Source organism: Tribolium madens, unplaced genomic scaffold, assembly GCF_015345945.1.
Source record: "Tribolium madens isolate multiple individuals breed KSU strain unplaced genomic scaffold, Tmad_KSU_1.1 Scaffold_11;HRSCAF=98;Tcas5.2_LG3b, whole genome shotgun sequence".
Lineage (NCBI taxonomy): Eukaryota > Metazoa > Arthropoda > Insecta > Coleoptera > Tenebrionidae > Tribolium > Tribolium madens.
Window position 1 is genome coordinate 5,652,738 of NW_025400975.1, and position 17,518 is coordinate 5,670,255.

The 17,518-nt window shown below is 27.7% G+C and overlaps 1 protein-coding gene across 2 annotated transcripts in view; it reads left to right on the top strand.

The window, feature by feature from the left end:
* LOC123012324 (regulating synaptic membrane exocytosis protein 2) overlaps positions 1-17,518 on the top strand; it is a 120,023-nt gene that overhangs the window by 16,893 nt on the left and 85,612 nt on the right. Inside the window, exon 2 of one of the 2 annotated variants that reach the window (XM_044410205.1) lies at positions 9,663-9,816. In XM_044410205.1, the coding sequence (XP_044266140.1) occupies positions 9,781-9,816 (36 nt within the window). In that variant the 5' untranslated portion in view covers positions 9,663-9,780. Of the gene's footprint in view, positions 1-9,662; positions 9,817-11,318; positions 11,471-17,518 lie in introns of those variants that run through there. The other variant, XM_044410290.1, reaches the window with a different exon arrangement.

Consider the following 17,518-nt stretch of genomic DNA (forward strand, 5'->3'; position numbering starts at 1 on the left):
TATAAAGTGCTTTAATAAAAAATATGTAAATTTCTAATTTACATTCAAGGGTGGAAACCTGCATTATTTAATGTGTTCAAAAGGATTAAAAATGTAGATGTGAATACACCACACAATAGAGCGCTTATATGAAAGTCTCTACAACTAAATAATGAATCAAATATTTAGAACAAAATGATTACATTTTATGAGAAAAAATTCGATGATAGAATTTGTCTTGAAATAGGTGATAAAAGCAATATGGTTTGACGTCTTAGGTTAGGGCGTTTACTCAGCATTTGCCACAAATGATAAATTATAGGTTCCTTATATTCTAGTGTTTATTATATTTTGACGTCAAGTTCAATATATCACAAGTATATTTTTCGTAAAGTTTCACAATAAATCAGGTAGTGTGGCTAAAATATTAAGTTCGTGCATCGCGTTAAACTTATTAATTGAAGTTATTGAAAGGTTTTGTTAAGAACCTTTATGTCTAGCAACTTTAATATACTGCACAGATACTCACGTAACCCTTGCTTTTTGCACTAATTTATAATTTAATTTAATTTAAAATAATAAGTAAATCTCCAAAACAAAACCAAATAAAGTAAAAAGTAGAGTGATTTAATTACAAAGCAAAAACTTTGTTATGAAATATACAACAAAGTAACCAGTACACATTTTTTGAATTACTGTTAAAAACGTTCTAAACTTTAAAGCTTTTCAAAAAAGGCTTTACTAAATTTTAGATTAAATTATAAACATATTAACTTAAGATCTCACTAAGGGCTCTAAAGATACGTTTTGTAWAAGTAGAGTTAAGTAGAAAACGACCAAAATTTTGTGTTGTTGTTTTTAGAAATAAAATAATAAAAAATGGTTAATATCGAAAAAAAACAATAATAGTTATTTATTCGACAAGTTTGAGTGTAAATCGGACGCTTTATTTCATTTTTAAACCACGGGTGTTAACGAGTGGTTTATCATCCTCGAGGTGGAATAAATGAACCGATTTACACGAAGACGAGTTGAATACAACATTATATTCTTTGTATTCGACTCAACAAGGCTTAAAATTGCTTTAAATCTGTTAAAAATAATCTAACGTTTCGTATAAGAAATGACAAACAGTTGTCAACACTTCCTTAGACAAAAAAACCGTAAATTTGACAGTATGGAAGAATAAAATTAATTTTAGCAAGACACATTTTAGTGGATGCGCCGGGTTAAAATTCTTTAAATTTTGAAACATTTATTTACAAAGTGTATCAAATAAAAATTCTCACTAGAACACGTGGGTAACCAATTAAACACTTAAAAAATGCATCTGCAAAACTGAAAGATGTTTCTGTTTCACATTTTTTAAAATTACAATGTTTTAGCAATTTTTTTCAATAAAAATGCAAATGTTTTAGGTAGCAAATATTTATTAGAAAAGACAAATAAGGACCTTACTTGCAGTAAGATTTTTAATAATTGTAATAACATACACTTAAAGTGCTGAAAACTCCCACGTCTCAAAGTTGCTTAAGCAATAATTATTCCGAAAGATTAAAACAAACAAGACTATGCTGTGACCCACTAATGCCATTGCCAGAACCTTTCTAAAGCAATTAACGTGAAAAGGTTTATTCCACACAAAAATAATAATCTTAAGACACGCTATCACNCGAAAGAAAGAAACAATAAAACTAATTTTAGCAAGATACATTTTAGTGGATGCGCTGGGTTAAAATACTTAATATTTTGAAACATTTATTTAAAAATTGGATCAAATACAAATACTCACTAGAACACGTGGGTAACCAACCTATTAAACACTTAAAAAAATGCATCTGCAAGAATGAAAATTGTTTCTGTTTCACATTTTTTTTAATTAAAATGTTTTAGCAATTTTATCAATAAAATTGCAAATGTTGGTAGCAAATATTTATTAGAAAAGATAAATAAGGACCTTACTTGCGGTAAGATTTTTAATGGCTGTAATAACTTACAATTAAAGTGCTGAAAACTCCCACGTCTCAAAGTTGTTTAAGCAATAATTATTCCGAAAGATTAAAGCAAACAAGACTATGCTGTGACCCACCAATGCCATTGCCAGAACCTTTCTAAAGCAATTAACGTGCAAAAGATTTATTCCACACAAAAATAATAATCTTAAGACACGCTACGTAAACTGCTATCACTGTGAATATGTTTATTTTTGCAACATTCTATTTCAGACCTAAAAAAATACAAGTCTTTTTATGAATTTTATGATTTTATTTTTTAAACAGAAAAACTCACAATTTCAATGCAAATTTCTTCTTCTACTTAGGCTCATGGGCCGTGGTTGAGACCACAGGAACTCTTATATGCAATTCGTTTTTCGCTCTGATCGCTTTTACGATATAACTACTCTCAGAACAACACCCGCTGAGACTTTACGATCACACACTGCAAAATTTTATTCATGATCTACCTTAAGCTATGTTTAGAATTCTGTAATGAGGTTTGTAGAATGTTGCGGTTCTACTTCGTTCCATACCCCAAACTTTACATCATTATTTTACAAAATGAGAATATTATGCACAACGGAAACATCAGGTCAAAAAAACTAACCGAGTTCGAGTTTTTCATACAAGGCATTTATTGCTTGTAGTAAAAAACCGTCCAATATTGTAATTTTCAGAGTGATAAACCAACTGAGCTTCCAGTTTTTTATGCTACGTAATAATTTTATAGAATTGCAGCACTAACCCTGATTTATGTTTGCAATTTAAAAACTGATGTTATTGAAATCCTCCCAGCGCTTTACTTTACCGCCTTATCGACAATAAACAAAATCATTGACAAAAAAAAAACAAAACGGAAACGGCATTTTGATTATATAGGGTTACAACTAAAATTTAAAGAAATAAATTGTCAATTATATAAATCGAATACAATGTTTTCATGAGTATGAAAAAAAGAATTGTTTAATGTRACCAACTATAAAATTGTTACAATGAAAATAATACAAAAAATATCAAAGATAACAAACATAATGTCGTATATAACGTAAATAGGAGAAACTAGTACAAAATGATCTTTTTAACTAAATGCATTTTGTGTAACTGTTTTCACTTATACAAAAAGCTCATTGTGACATCGAAATAGAAAATAAAATTTTAGTATGCATACCTGCGAACACAATAAAAATAGGCTAATTATACAGTATGTTTCCGGATTGAGTTTACAAGAGAAAAAAAAATATCTTTGATTTTACGCCAAAACTGCAAAGGAAAAACATTTTTTGCTTTACCTGAAACGAGCAAATCTGTAATTAAAATTTCATTACTCTAACACAGTAGTAAGAAAAGTTAATTTTACTCTTGATTTTGGACCTAGAATAAATTATTCTTTGCTTTTTAAGTCCTATCACRTTGRCGGTTTTATTATTTTGACAATATCATTTTGACAAATGAGTTTACGCAAGTTAAATAACAAAAATGTTTGCGAAAAACATAATTTTGATAAATAGCAACTCAAAGAAACAGCTTTAAGATAAAAACCAAAGTCATTTTTAACAAGTACTATCATTATTTAATTAATAAATTAATTGTCAAAGTGATATATAATTGTCAAATAAATAAAACCGCCAATGTGATAGGACTTAAAAGCAGAAAAAAAATTCTAAGTTGCAAAACATAGAAAAAATAACTTTTCCTTTCACCAAATCAGAATAATGAAGTTTTATCAGAGATTTGCTTGTTTCAGGTGAAGCAAAAAATGTTTTTCCTTTGTACTTTTGGCGTAAACTCAATCCGGAGACATACTATATAAAAAATTAAAAAAACACCAATATAATTACATTATTGTGTTGTCATTACATTAAGAGTTTTGTTAAAACACCTGGGTCATTAGAAAACAATTTTGGATGCGCCGGACGATTATCGGAAACGATTAGGACTTACAAAATAAATAACTTTATTTTTTAAACTTGTTATAAAATTTAATATTATAAATATAACAACTAAAAAATCCGTGTAATACAAATTAAACTCAATTTATTTATAAAATTTTTTAGTGTTTTGAGTAATCTTAGATAAAGTTTATATGGTAAATATGCACCAAATGCACTCAAAATTGCCGTAGAATATAAAGTGTGTTGATACCTAATATTAGATTAGCATCAGATTTTATTATAAAAAGCAACATTTGTATTGTTATGACCAGTTATTTCATTATGAAAACATTTCCAATTTTTCCTTGTTATCAAAATGCACTTTCACTCGATAAAAAGAAATACAAATTTTAACTCTCTTAACTCTTATAATTAATGATTGATTATGTATTATCATTAAAATATTTTTTAAATTTAATTTGTTTTTGCGTTAATAATTTTAAAATCTACACTACAAGTATTGAGTTCCCAAATTAAAATTACAAAGAAATCGTTGAATAATAATTGTTAAAAAATTGACAAAAATTTTTCGAATTTAATTCTAGTTGATAATTATCCTTAAGAACGTATAGCAATAAACGAATTGAATAATAAATAAAATAAATAAATAAAAATTAWTTTTTTAAAATGTTTTTACAATAATTAAGTTGCTAAAATTAGATTACCAATAAATAAAAAAATAATAGGCAACTGTCAAAAACATCTTAAACTTGTTAAGTGAGAATTTTGTAACACATGTATGAAATCTAAAAAAAGAATTTTTTAAAAACATGTTCAAGTTTTTACTAATAAGAAATTATTTTATTACAAAAAAAGTATTAAGTAAATCAGTGTTTTTACGCAATTGGTTTATTAAAATATAAGTCAATCTTCCCAAATTTCGAAGTTATGAAAGTTTAAACTTTGCACTTTGACTATTTATTTCTGTTGCAAAATAATTTTCCTAGTTTTTTTGCTACAGGCTATTAGAAGAAAAAACCAATAAACTGTATCGTAAATTGTAACTCTGTTTAATGTTATTTGCTTTTGTTGGCAAAATTTTTGTACTTTTACTATATAATTATATAAAAAAACATATACAAGATCATCAGTATCACTAAATAGACATAAAAAATGTCAAATGTTAAAAAATAAATGTCAAAATTTTTTGACAGAATTTTTTTAACATTTTTTTATGTTCCTGGTATCTATTTGAAATTTTTCTCTGAGGCGCGAGTTCTGGCGCATCCTGTACATGCGTATAATTTTTAAAATTATATCTATACTTAGTGCTAAACAATTTTCCGATTCAATTTGTAAAATTTGAAATAATGTTCAAAATTTTAAAATACTAAAGAATGCCATTCAAAAACTGCGAAATCAAAACAATTACATAATAATGCGTTTGTTGCGTGACAAAATACAGAGCCTAAGATCATTATAAGACGTTATTCTGATTAAATAATATCCGTAAACAATTCGCTAACGCTAGATATTTATACTCTCAGTTCTTACTAATTAGCTTTGAAAGTAATTTAAATCGTATTACTTCAATGTAAAATTTATTACCATCCGCATTATTCTTTCATATCTAGTTTTAATTAAATTTAGGTTTGACAGAGGAGCTAATCTTAGAACTTCAATATGCACTCAAGAGTTTGTAATCCATTCAATATAAATCTTAATTATCTACATATTGGAGCACATTCGAGTAGGACCCGAAATGATGGAATTAATAATTGTTTGAACAACCGACCCGTATGACACTATTATGACCCCTGTTGTCAAATGCAGTTGTGTTACTTAATTACTATAGTTACAGTATTGCTACACAATATGTGCTCGACGGTCTTATTTTCCATACGAATCATAATCGGATTAAATTTCCAATAAGAGTGTTTATTAGCACATACTATATYCACTAAAGGGTAAAAAACACTAAATATAATATATTCTAAAGCAACTGAAACAAATAACGTTGTTTTCAACAAAGATTAAAGGCATTTTTAGACCAAATCGCCACAAATGATCAAAAGAAAAGTTTTTGTATTATTCACTAAAGAGAGTTGGCCAGTAGCATTCACTCTAATTACACTCAAGCTTCAACGTATTAGAGATAAAAGGTCAATCATTGCTAGTTGATCAATAGAGTATTTGCTATTGACAAACTAATCTAAAACATTAGAAACTTTCTATGCTTGTTCTACTTTAATGTGAGCTCACATGTCATGAAAATAAATATGAATAAATACGAAATCGATTTCTAGCACCTGCACTATCTCTAATCACAAAAATCACACTTATGTTATGATTAAAACARCGTTATAAGCCGAAATGYTGATTGAAATTGCACCTTTTTGTTTAAGTTTCTTGCAGTTAATCACTTTTCGACCTTTGTTTAGTTTAAATAGAAATTTAGGTCTACTTAATTTTRTGAGCAAATAACTTTGTTAACTGTAATTTCAATCAAAACAAGTATTAACTTGAACTTAACCAATATAGTTCAAACAATGAAATATACTTTACAAACCACTAACGACCAACTAAATTTACTCATATTTAATGCCAGATAATGCAGGAAATTTGATATAATAGGTGTTATGTGACATTACGTAACTAGTTCCATAAATCCAAAACTTTTTATCATTAGAGTGACTCSATTCAACTAAAGTTTTGTGTAATTTATACCAATTGGAAGACATAATTCTCATGTTTGCAGATTTATATTTTATTGGTAATTTAGATAAGCAGATAAATACGTTCTKAAATAGTCATTTAAACAGTATTCTGGGTATTACCTAGCTTTATTTTTATAAATTATGCAATAACTTGTTAAATTAATAACAGTTTTAAAGTTTATATTAAACTTGAAATACATAATCAAAATACAAAACACAAAATAAAATTCTTTGTGTGTCGGTTGTGGATGTTATTTATACCGCAATCGCTGTAGATCTTGCTTTATATTGCAAAATGTTAGAATCTAAAATATTGCCAGTTACTAAAGCTTTACAGTTATCTTGTTACTGGATTCCATTGGTTTAAAAAGACATAAAACATAAAAATTATCTGATGCGACGAGMCAATTATAAAAGACTTTGTCTCTTTTAATCTAGAAGACTGGTGAAGCCTAGGCAAGAAACTCCTTAATTTTATCTTAGCAGGTCGCAGTTTCAAAGTAAACTTGCCCTTAATGACATTTTTTGCTGGAAAGCCGGGAGGACATCCGACTCATTGGCTAATTGTTTGGTCGGAAGATGAATTTTCTAAACGTTGGCGTTGTAATTTCGACGAATTAAATAATTCATGCATAATACTACACCCATTTTCCATTAAATTACCTCTAACTTTATTGCACTCTATTTACTTCAAATTTATTTAATAATTGGTAGCCATTTTGTGATATTTTAACAGTCTAGTGAGTCAAACTCAAAACTGCCTTTTTGCATGAAAAAAAAAACACGAATAGTCTGCGCAAACCTGACCACACATAACATCGTTGGAAATTTAATTTCTTCCAGCATAAATAAACGCTTATATTACGCTTAGTCAGCCCCGTAAATTTGTTATTATTATTAGGGCAAAATTATAAAATTATGCTTTTGAAACTTTCCGGAAACTCCACCGCATGCTTACTGATACAAATTTTATTACTTTTCTAAACGTATGAATAAAACACTAATGGTTGAGATAGTCCTTCTGATAGAAAGTTTGTTAGGAATGCAAATTTTATTAATTTGTATTGAATGAATAAATTAGGAAATCGAAAATTTTACCAATCGCGTCAGGTATACAGTCATTTTTTTTAAGTTAATGGACAGGAAATCCTCTCATAATTTCGTTAAATTTTTAAGTATTACAAATAACACTATTTACGTAGATATGAGCTAGTTAATAGCGTCATTTGTGGCTTACTTGTTTTGAGAAATATTACTCTTTTAATGGATTATTAACGTTGAATGGCAGATGTTTATTGATATTGATGTGGTAATACTCGTAATTTAAACTCGTCTTGTCTTTTTATCAATAGGGTTTAAGTAGAAAACTAAACTTAAAAATATAAAAAAAATTATTGAGAAAACTTTATTGAAATAAAAGTTTCTAGTTGTCACTTTAAAATGAATTTTTTTAAGCTCACATAAACGACAAACTAGAACTATTTCTCACATACGTGTTATTTTAAATCATTAGAAAGACTATTACGAAATTATGACTACTCGTATTTTGTTCTTATGTTAAGTGTAGTGTGGAACATTTTTTACAACACCAACTCAGAAAGTTACGATTAGTTTTCTATAAGATACAAGTAGGTATGTATCACAAAAAAAATTTTTTTGCTTCAAAAACTCTTTTGTCGGAAGTTATCTTTAGTGTTAGAAAAAAATAAATGTGGAATACAAGAAGAAAGTTTTTTATTTTCTTGAGAAGAAAAAATTACTTTTTTCGCTTGTTACACAAATAATGATTTTTTCAATTTTTACTCATTTAGTGTTTTTGTTTGGTTGATTTGAAAATTGTTAAAAAAGCTATACCAAAATTAACATTTTATTCAACAAATACTGCTTTTTAAGTGTTTTTTATAATTTAGAAATTTAGTGAAACAAGAAAATATCTTTTAATAATAAACATATCCTTTTCTAACTCTTATAAGACTTTAATCATTTATCTCTTAAAAAAAAATAAAAAAAGAATTTTGTGCACGTTGAGAAGAACAATGATTTTAAAACAAAAACAAAAATAAATCAGCATATCTCTACATCAGTTTAAAGCTATTAAAACAATAAAAGTTTAATAGATAGTTTAAAATTGAAATCGTATTTTAAATTTAAGCGACCCATGGGAGCGAGATTTTTAAAATATAAAACTGTGTTGTCTTCAAAAATTTTTCATACTATTTTCACAATATTGGATCAAAAATTTTGCTAAATTCAGAAATTGTTATAAAGACAAAATAATGTCAAATTATTTTATTCATTCATGACGGAATTCTTGCTTATTTAGCACGTATGAGTAAATTACATATCGATTACGACTAAAAGGTTTTTTAAAATTTCTAATGGAAATTTGGCATATTCAAATGATGATAATTTATGTACCTATACATCATGCATCACGGAATCAAGAGCTTAACTAAAATGAAATGAAACAATAACGCAACAGGTGCAAAAATATATCTATAACATTATTACAAAGGTTCATGGTCAAGTACATAATTATGTTTTTGACATAGGTATACATTTTTGGCACTGTTGCATTATATTCAGAAAAATTTAATAAGTAATTAAAATAGAGAAAGTTATGATCAAAATGTCCACTTGCTCAATCTAAATGTTGGATCTTAATACTAAATTGTAAAAAAGACATTCTAGGTTGAATTTGGAACCTTTAAGACACAACATGTGACCATGTTTTGTCGTTCTTTTTTTAAATTTCATTGCATAATTCAAAAAAATGGTGGTATTTGAAACTAACAAATTATACTCTCAAAATTGATTGTTAGATCTTTTTGAATCACCGTCTATTTAAAATAAAAATTACGTAGCTACATTTTTTTGCGTAGTCGATTTTGCAATTTGAATTCAAACGTTTAAAACAATGCGATAAAATTGAAAGAAATTCTTTTGAAAGACATTTTCTCACTCCACCTCACAAAATTAAAAACGAATAGAATCAAAATGTATTTTTTTTACATTAGTTTGTACTCAACAAATTACTCGTAATTCTTTGATTTCTATGTGTCCTGACTTAGTAAAAGTAATGTTCCAATTTGTTTCAGATGAAATATGAAAATGCAGCGGACAAAGAAAAAAACCCTAAAATGTGTAAAGAAGTTCATACTTCGCTAAAAATCTCCGTTTAGTTCACCGTAAGAAAGCTTTGGACAATACGCCGCCATGTTGCCTACAAATGTTATGTCCTTTATGAAAAAAGTAAGTAAACCATCACATTTTCCAATTTTTAGAATTTCTGTTTACGAAANAATTTTGTGCACGTTGAGAAGAACAATACTTTTGAAACACAAACAAAAATAAATCAACATATCTCTACATCAATTTAAAGCTATTAAAACAACAAGAGTTTAATAGATAGTTTAAAATTGAAATCGTATTTTATTTAAATTTGAGCGACCCAACTGTGTTGTCTTCAAAAATTTTTCTAACTCTAATATTGGATCAAAAAGTTTATTAAATTCAGAAATTGTTATAAAGAAGTTTGGCAAAATAATGTCAAAATTGACAAAATTTTAAGATAAGTGTGTTTTATTTACTTATAAAATACGTTGTCATTGACGACGTATTTTATAAAAAAGTGTATATTAACGGCAACAGAAAAGGCAAGCTTAAATGCACCATAGAAACAGTATAAGATATTAGTGTTAGAAAAAACTATTTAGCTTATACCTATTTCGTTCACTTTAAGCTTAATTTGAATAATGAGATATGATATGAGTTCAGAAAAATACTTTTTTACGGACTATGTATTTTGGGTTAACTTTAAAACTATTTTCTAAAATTTTGCAAACGATTTCGGAAAAAGTAATATTTCATTTCGTTTGTACATAGAAATAATTACTTTTGTTTAATCTTATTTTTGACAAATACAGAAAAAAGTTGTTTGTTTTTCATGACGGAATTCTTGCTTATTTAGCACGTATGAGTAAATTGCATATCGATTACGACTAAAAGGTTTTTTAAAATTTCTAATAGAAATTTGGCATATTCAAATGATGATAATTTATGTACCTATACATCATGCATAACGGAATCAAGAGCTTAACTAAAATGAAATGAAGCAATAATGCAACAGGTGCAAAAATATATCTATAACATTATTACAAAGGTTCATGGTCAAATATAATTATGTTGTATACATAGGTATACATTGTTTCGTTGTATTCAGAAAAATAAGTAATTAAAATAGAGAAAGTTATCAAAATATAACTCTATCCAAATGTTATACTTTCCAAAATACTATAACATGTAAAACTTAATCTTAATACTAAATTGTAAAAAAGACATTCTAGTTAAATTTCGAACCTTTAAGACACAACATGTGACCATGTTTTGTCGTTCTTTTTTTAAATTTCATTGCATAATTCAAAAAAATGGTGGTATTTGAAACTAACAAATTATACTCTCAAAATTGATTGTTAGATCTTTTTGAATCACCGTCTATTTAAAATAAAAATTACGTAGCTACATTTTTTTGCGTAGTCGATTTTGCAATTTGAATTCAAACGTTTAAAACAATGCGATAAAATTGAAAGAAATTCTTTTGAAAGACATTTTCTCACTCCACCTCACAAAATTAAAAACGAATAGAATCAAAATGTATTTTTTTTACATTAGTTTGTACTCAACAAATTACTCGTAATTCTTTGATTTCTATGTGTCCTGACTTAGTAAAAGTAATGTTCCAATTTGTTTCAGATGAAATATGAAAATGCAGCGGACAAAGAAAAAAACCCTAAAATGTGTAAAGAAGTTCATACTTCGCTAAAAATCTCCGTTTAGTTCACCGTAAGAAAGCTTTGGACAATACGCCGCCATGTTGCCTACAAATGTTATGTCCTTTATGAAAAAAGTAAGTAAACCATCACATTTTCCAATTTTTAGAATTTCTGTTTACGAAAACGTTTAGGCGGTGTGTTCAGGTATTAAAAAARACGTAGTACAACGTGATGTAATTTCCGCCGTCCTAAAGCCGCGTATTTTTTAAAACGGCGGTCTTTGATGAAGTTGCCCGCCAGATAAGAACACGACATTTCCCTCTTAACGCAAAAACGAGCTTCGCTTTACATTCTGTATTTCTTTCTACATTGTTTTCGCAATCAGTCAAGTGCGTTAAATGATAAGAGTKAGTAGGACGGCGCTGTCAAAACACGGCCTCAGGTAAGCTTCATATTGCGTGATCAATAGCCAGCAGGCTCAGTAACCCTGTTTCACAGTTTTCATCGGGCTATTGATTTCTCAATCTGCTTCTAGTTGTCTTTTTTCCATGGGCACCACTTCGCTATAAATAATTGTTGTTTTGAACGCTCGGCGGCCGTAATTAAAAGGCTATTTTACGCCGTTATTTCTGCAACATTTGGTAATGGTGCCTAATTTGAGTTTAATTAAGCATTTTTGCCTGTTAACAGACCGACTGTGATTATTAAACATGTTTGGTTGGAGCTTTGAGAGGAAAAAGTCGTTTTCGTTTAAGAGAAATCTCTTTTATTTGATCGATGAAGAAAGAACCGAGTTCCAAATATAATTAAAGTAACAAAGTTTCTCTCGCTTTCAGAGTTGATCCCGCATAAAATGCAAACGGGATGTAAACACTACAAATTTATATTACTTTTGACAAATTCAAATAACTGGATATCAATTCGGAAATTGATGGAAATTAGATCAAAGCGATGATTCAAGAAACGTTAGCAAAAGTATTTTGACACATGTTTTTATACAAAAATGTAAAAAAATAACGTCAAAAACGTTCTCCAAAAATTCTTTAAATGAACACAAGTCATAGCAATTTGAATATTTCGTGCAAATATTAATACTTTGAAACAAAACTTTTAAAGCATTTTCTCGTTGTACAAACTAACGCTGCTAGGCTAATAAAAACCGAAATTTATTGAATTGCTATTATATTTTATAAAATAGTACCTATATTGAAAAAACAATCATAAGACTTAATTAAGGCACGAATTCAAGTTTAAAAAACGAGTGGCGCAACCACGAGTTATTGTCAAGAATGAGTGATTCAAGGTCTGATAAAACGGGTTTTTTGCACTATTTTTTATAATTTGCCCTCTAATTTTAAATGATTTAGTCGCCTTTTGAGTATTAATATGTCTATTAAAAAATCAAAATGGCGGCAAATTACAAAAAAGTTAATTAAATAGCTAATAAAACAAAGAACAAAACAGTCTTGAAATTAATGATTATTGAATTTTTCGTAATATGACACTAAAAAAAAAAGATTGTACAAAAATATAAGACAAATAGGAACAAACAGGTTTCAAATTTAAATTCTTCATGGAGAAATCAACAGGAAACATCTACTGTTGTACAAAATGATTATGAATAACGTGGAAAAAACAAACACAACTGCAATTTTAATTTTAAAATTATATAATTTTAAATATAACATTAATCGATATTAGGCACATCCATTTATTAAAACATCGAAATACTATTAGCAGGTAACTATATTTTACATTAATATGCAATAGTGCTAAAATAAAACATAAAAGTTAAAAGTAAACGTGATGTAGTCATAATTAATGTCAATGGGATAATTGAAATTTTTATACCAATTTATTCTCTAAAATAAGGTTTCCTTATAAAATAGAAATAAAAATATAAGATGAACGGGAAAACCTGTAAAGATTTCAGTGGGTTGGATGCTAAGTCAAAATAGACAAAAAAGTTGCAATCAAAAAATTCAAAAACTAAGCAAAATCAATAAATAAAATTTACTTTGAAATCATAGAAATTAAAGCTACATTCAAAAATTCAATAAACATAAAATGTTTCATTTAGAAAAAACGTGTTTTTGCAACATTTTGTAAACATAAAATTAATTTTAAGTGGTGCAGAATATTTTAATATCTATCTACAGGCTGCGCCAGAACTTGCGCCCCAGAGAAAAATTTCAAGTATGATAAGATGCCAGGAATATGGAAAAAAAATTATAGCTGTCAAAAAATTTTGGCATTTATTTTTTGAATTTGATATTTTTTATGTCTATTTAATGATACTGATGATCTTGTACAGTTGCGGAATAAAAATTTCGGGCAGTATTGTCATTTTCATAATGTAAACAACCTTTACATTAATAACCTCATTTTTTGCTCTTGTCATGTTTATGTCATTTTGACTTATTTACTTTCAAAAATAATAAAAGGTAGTTTACAGTGAACTTTTTAAAGTGACAGAAAAATACTGCCCGAAATTTTAATTCCGCAACTGTATATGTTTTTTCATAATTATTTAGTAAAGATACAAAAATTTATTATTAAATAGAGTTACAATTTAGGATACAGCTACCTTGTTTCCTCTGTTTTTTTGCCTGTAGCAAAAAAACTTGAAAAATTATCTTTCCAACAAGAAAAAATAGAGTCAAATTGCAAAATTTAAACTCTCATAACTTCGAAATTTTGTAGATATAACTTTTTAAACATTTCTTCCATGTTTCTGGTATCTTACCTTATAAGGCATTTTTCTCTGGAGCGCGAGTTCTGTAAATTTTGTATACACATTTTTGAACATTTTAACAATTAAAGGTTAATAATGAAACTTACCTACTCGCTTAGATAGGTTGTACAGCTGTAATCAGTTATTTTGTTACTTTTTTTTGGCAAAAAACAACAACAAAGCTGTTATAGTATTTAATAATTTTCAAACATTTAACATAACTTTTTTTAAATCTATGTACTGTAGTTAACATTTTCCAAGTTTAATAAATTTATTTATTAAGTTTATTGAGGTTAAAAATATGTATAATAAGAATATAATTATAAACAAAATATCCATAAAAATGTCTAAAGCATGATAAATTGATAAACAAAACGTGGATCCATTTTTTTCCACTCATAGGATAAAAATGACCTTCTATAAAACTTAGCAAATTAACATTTTTCGAAATCAAATTGAAAGTGAGGATATCTTATTCTTTCTTTGGTATTAAAACCCAATAYCATAAATGTAGAAATTCCACACCTACCACATTATGTTCTAAAAAGTCTTTTACGAAGTCTGTTTATTACCGTACTTACTTAACCCCTACCCACCGTAATTAAGCAATTAACCACGAATTCTCTAATGTCGCTTGTCTGCAGGCGTCGTGTTATTTGCTTTAGTAGGTGGTTCCAGGCAAAAGACCGAAATAATCTTTATAACTAACAACATTAATTTAACATAATTTTCTATAAAAATTTAACTTTSAAACTGCAAACAAATTAACTAAAAAAACTATCTCTTTAAAAGTGTTGCTTATTATAAGAACTKGAAAATTTATAACATTTTTACACTGAATAAAAGCGAGCCTTTCCCATCTTAAATATTTTATACGAAATTAACTGTAGAAGGGATTAGATATAGTATGTAGCAAACTGTAAGTTTTACCGCGTTAAATTTTTAATTTATTTTTTAACCTAACCTGAGTATTTATCCAGAATAATTACTTCAACTGCACCGACTAATTTCATAAAATTCTGAAAAGTTCAAATAAAATCCTCTTTTGAGTCGAAATGAATCCTCTTGAGATTTTAAATTTCTCCGCTGGTTGATTAAAGTGCAGATTTTTCTGAAATTTATTTAAATCAGAATCCAATTTTCATGAACCGGAACAATATGAGGTTACTGAAGTAGGGTCTAAAAATTACAATGGCCACATAAAATTTCAGATTAATTTATCGCTCAGCGTACTCCGGGACGATCACCGACTCATYTGAAGTTGAGTCAAGTTTCTGCGGCAGTTTATCTGAAACTTTTTCGCACTAATTGCAAGGGCAGACTAAAACCCCTCGACAAAAGATGCGCTTTTTCGCCTCGGTGGAGAAAGCTGCTTAGTAAGTTTATTTAGTCGCGGCTTGAAGATTTACATGTGACTGGGGTTTTTAGGGAGGATGCGGTCTCTCTGAAATGGGACTGGTACATACCGACCGAATTTAACTTCCTTTAAATGTATGGGGTCAAAGAGATTACGGTGTGTTGCCTGAATTTTTATCTGCCTCGTTTGTGGGACATTGGTTAAATTTAAATCCGCAATAATTTTGCAGCTTTCAGCCTCTTAAAGAGCAGATAAAATTCGTAACAGCTCTGTGGCCAAGAACCATTAAATGCGGATTGCTACAAACCATTTAATTTTAACTTAGTTAACTAGCGAAATGAAGAATCAATAAATCAAAATTATGAGAGAAAAGTTATCAAAGTTTTGTCCTACTCGATGTCATTTTATGAAAGTGAGCACCTGAATTTYCTATAAAAATATCAATCTTCAAGATTACTCTGTCAACCAGGCAATCTTCACTTGCTTAAAGTAAAATGACAATTTATTTCATGTTGTAAAATAAGTTCAYACTTCAATTTTCAGCAAAACTCATTTTAGTATTATGACCTTAATTAAACTTTAAAATGAGTTTTGTGTMTCGTTGTACACACTAGTATTTGTTAATATATATATGTAAAATTTGATGTAAATGTAAATGTAGTGAGTATATGAGTCTCGCTAATTTTAAACTTTTTGTTGCAAAAATATAATTTCATAAAAATGTAAAAGTTATAAACATTTTTTAATAAATACAGTTAAATTACGATCCTTTTACAAACTAAAACACAATCACAAAAATTCTATTAGTGTATTTTATTTGAATTTTATGCTTGCTCTATTATGAAAGTTAATTAGGTTTTGTGACAGTCATTAACTCGTTATGTAACTTCATCACACAATAATTAAACTGTTTTTTATGCAAAAAAATATCTTTACAAATAATCTTGAAACTCTTTTATTCGATATTGGTATGACAATTATCATAAATATAATCAATTATAAGTATATAACTTCTCTAAAGTGGCTGCGATATTTCCATATAGAAAAAAATTCCAAACTACAAGACGTAATAAAAAGCTGTAGAATGTAACAATTTGCGTAAAATGAAAATTAATCTAAAATTCAAATTATGAAAAATCAGAATGACGTATTTTTTATTTAGTTAATGTGATGGTTTAATGATTGAGATTTTGAAAGTTATTTGTCAGTTAAGACTTTTGGTTAATATTTTTGCCACTAATAACATAACATTATAACCGTTTTCTTAGCTTTACTTTAATTTTTTTCTTGTACAAAGTGTTTCAAGTGTTCATTRAAATTKYATCGGAAAAATGTTTTAAGTGTTAAATGCACATTATGAAAAAAGTTATAGAAACAYATGTACGTAGTTAACMAACTMACTTTAAAAACAATGCTTGTTTAAGACAATACAATTACGAACACAATWCATACATTAGCTAGAATCTAAATCYGCCGAAAGTTGTTTTTTCCCAAAGTTCTAATTCTCTCAAGTGTGTTTGTTGATATGAGATTTATCTACCTGTTTTTGTCAGTTTCAGAGGTTTCTGCTTTACTATCGTATCGACCAAACTTCTGTTGTAAACTCAATTAAGATTAAGTTAATGTCTCGTTTACAGGTAGTTACTTCTACAATGTGTAGTCCCAGAAGTCAGATTATTTTAAAAATAAATAATTTTTAAATTGCCATTTACTATTTTTTGATACTTTTATACAATTTGTAATAAGCCAGTCATTAATAATCCATTAAATGATGACAAATTTTAAAAAGAGTGCCTACTCAATTTCAATGCATCAAAAGCGTAAAGTAACAAACATAATTTTTAGACACAAATTGACATAATAGTCAACAAAGGTTGACAATCAGTTTGATAGAGTAATAGATTTATCACCGGTTTTGTCTGTTCTTTGTGTTTCATCAATCATTCTAGTTAAATCATACAAAAATATGAGGTGGTGTGGTGATTTAGTACATAGAAACAAGAAATACTTTTCTTAGTAAGTGAGTGAAACTAGTTACTAGATTAATTTAATTTCCTGGAGTCAAATTAATTTAAATTAAAAATCTGACAA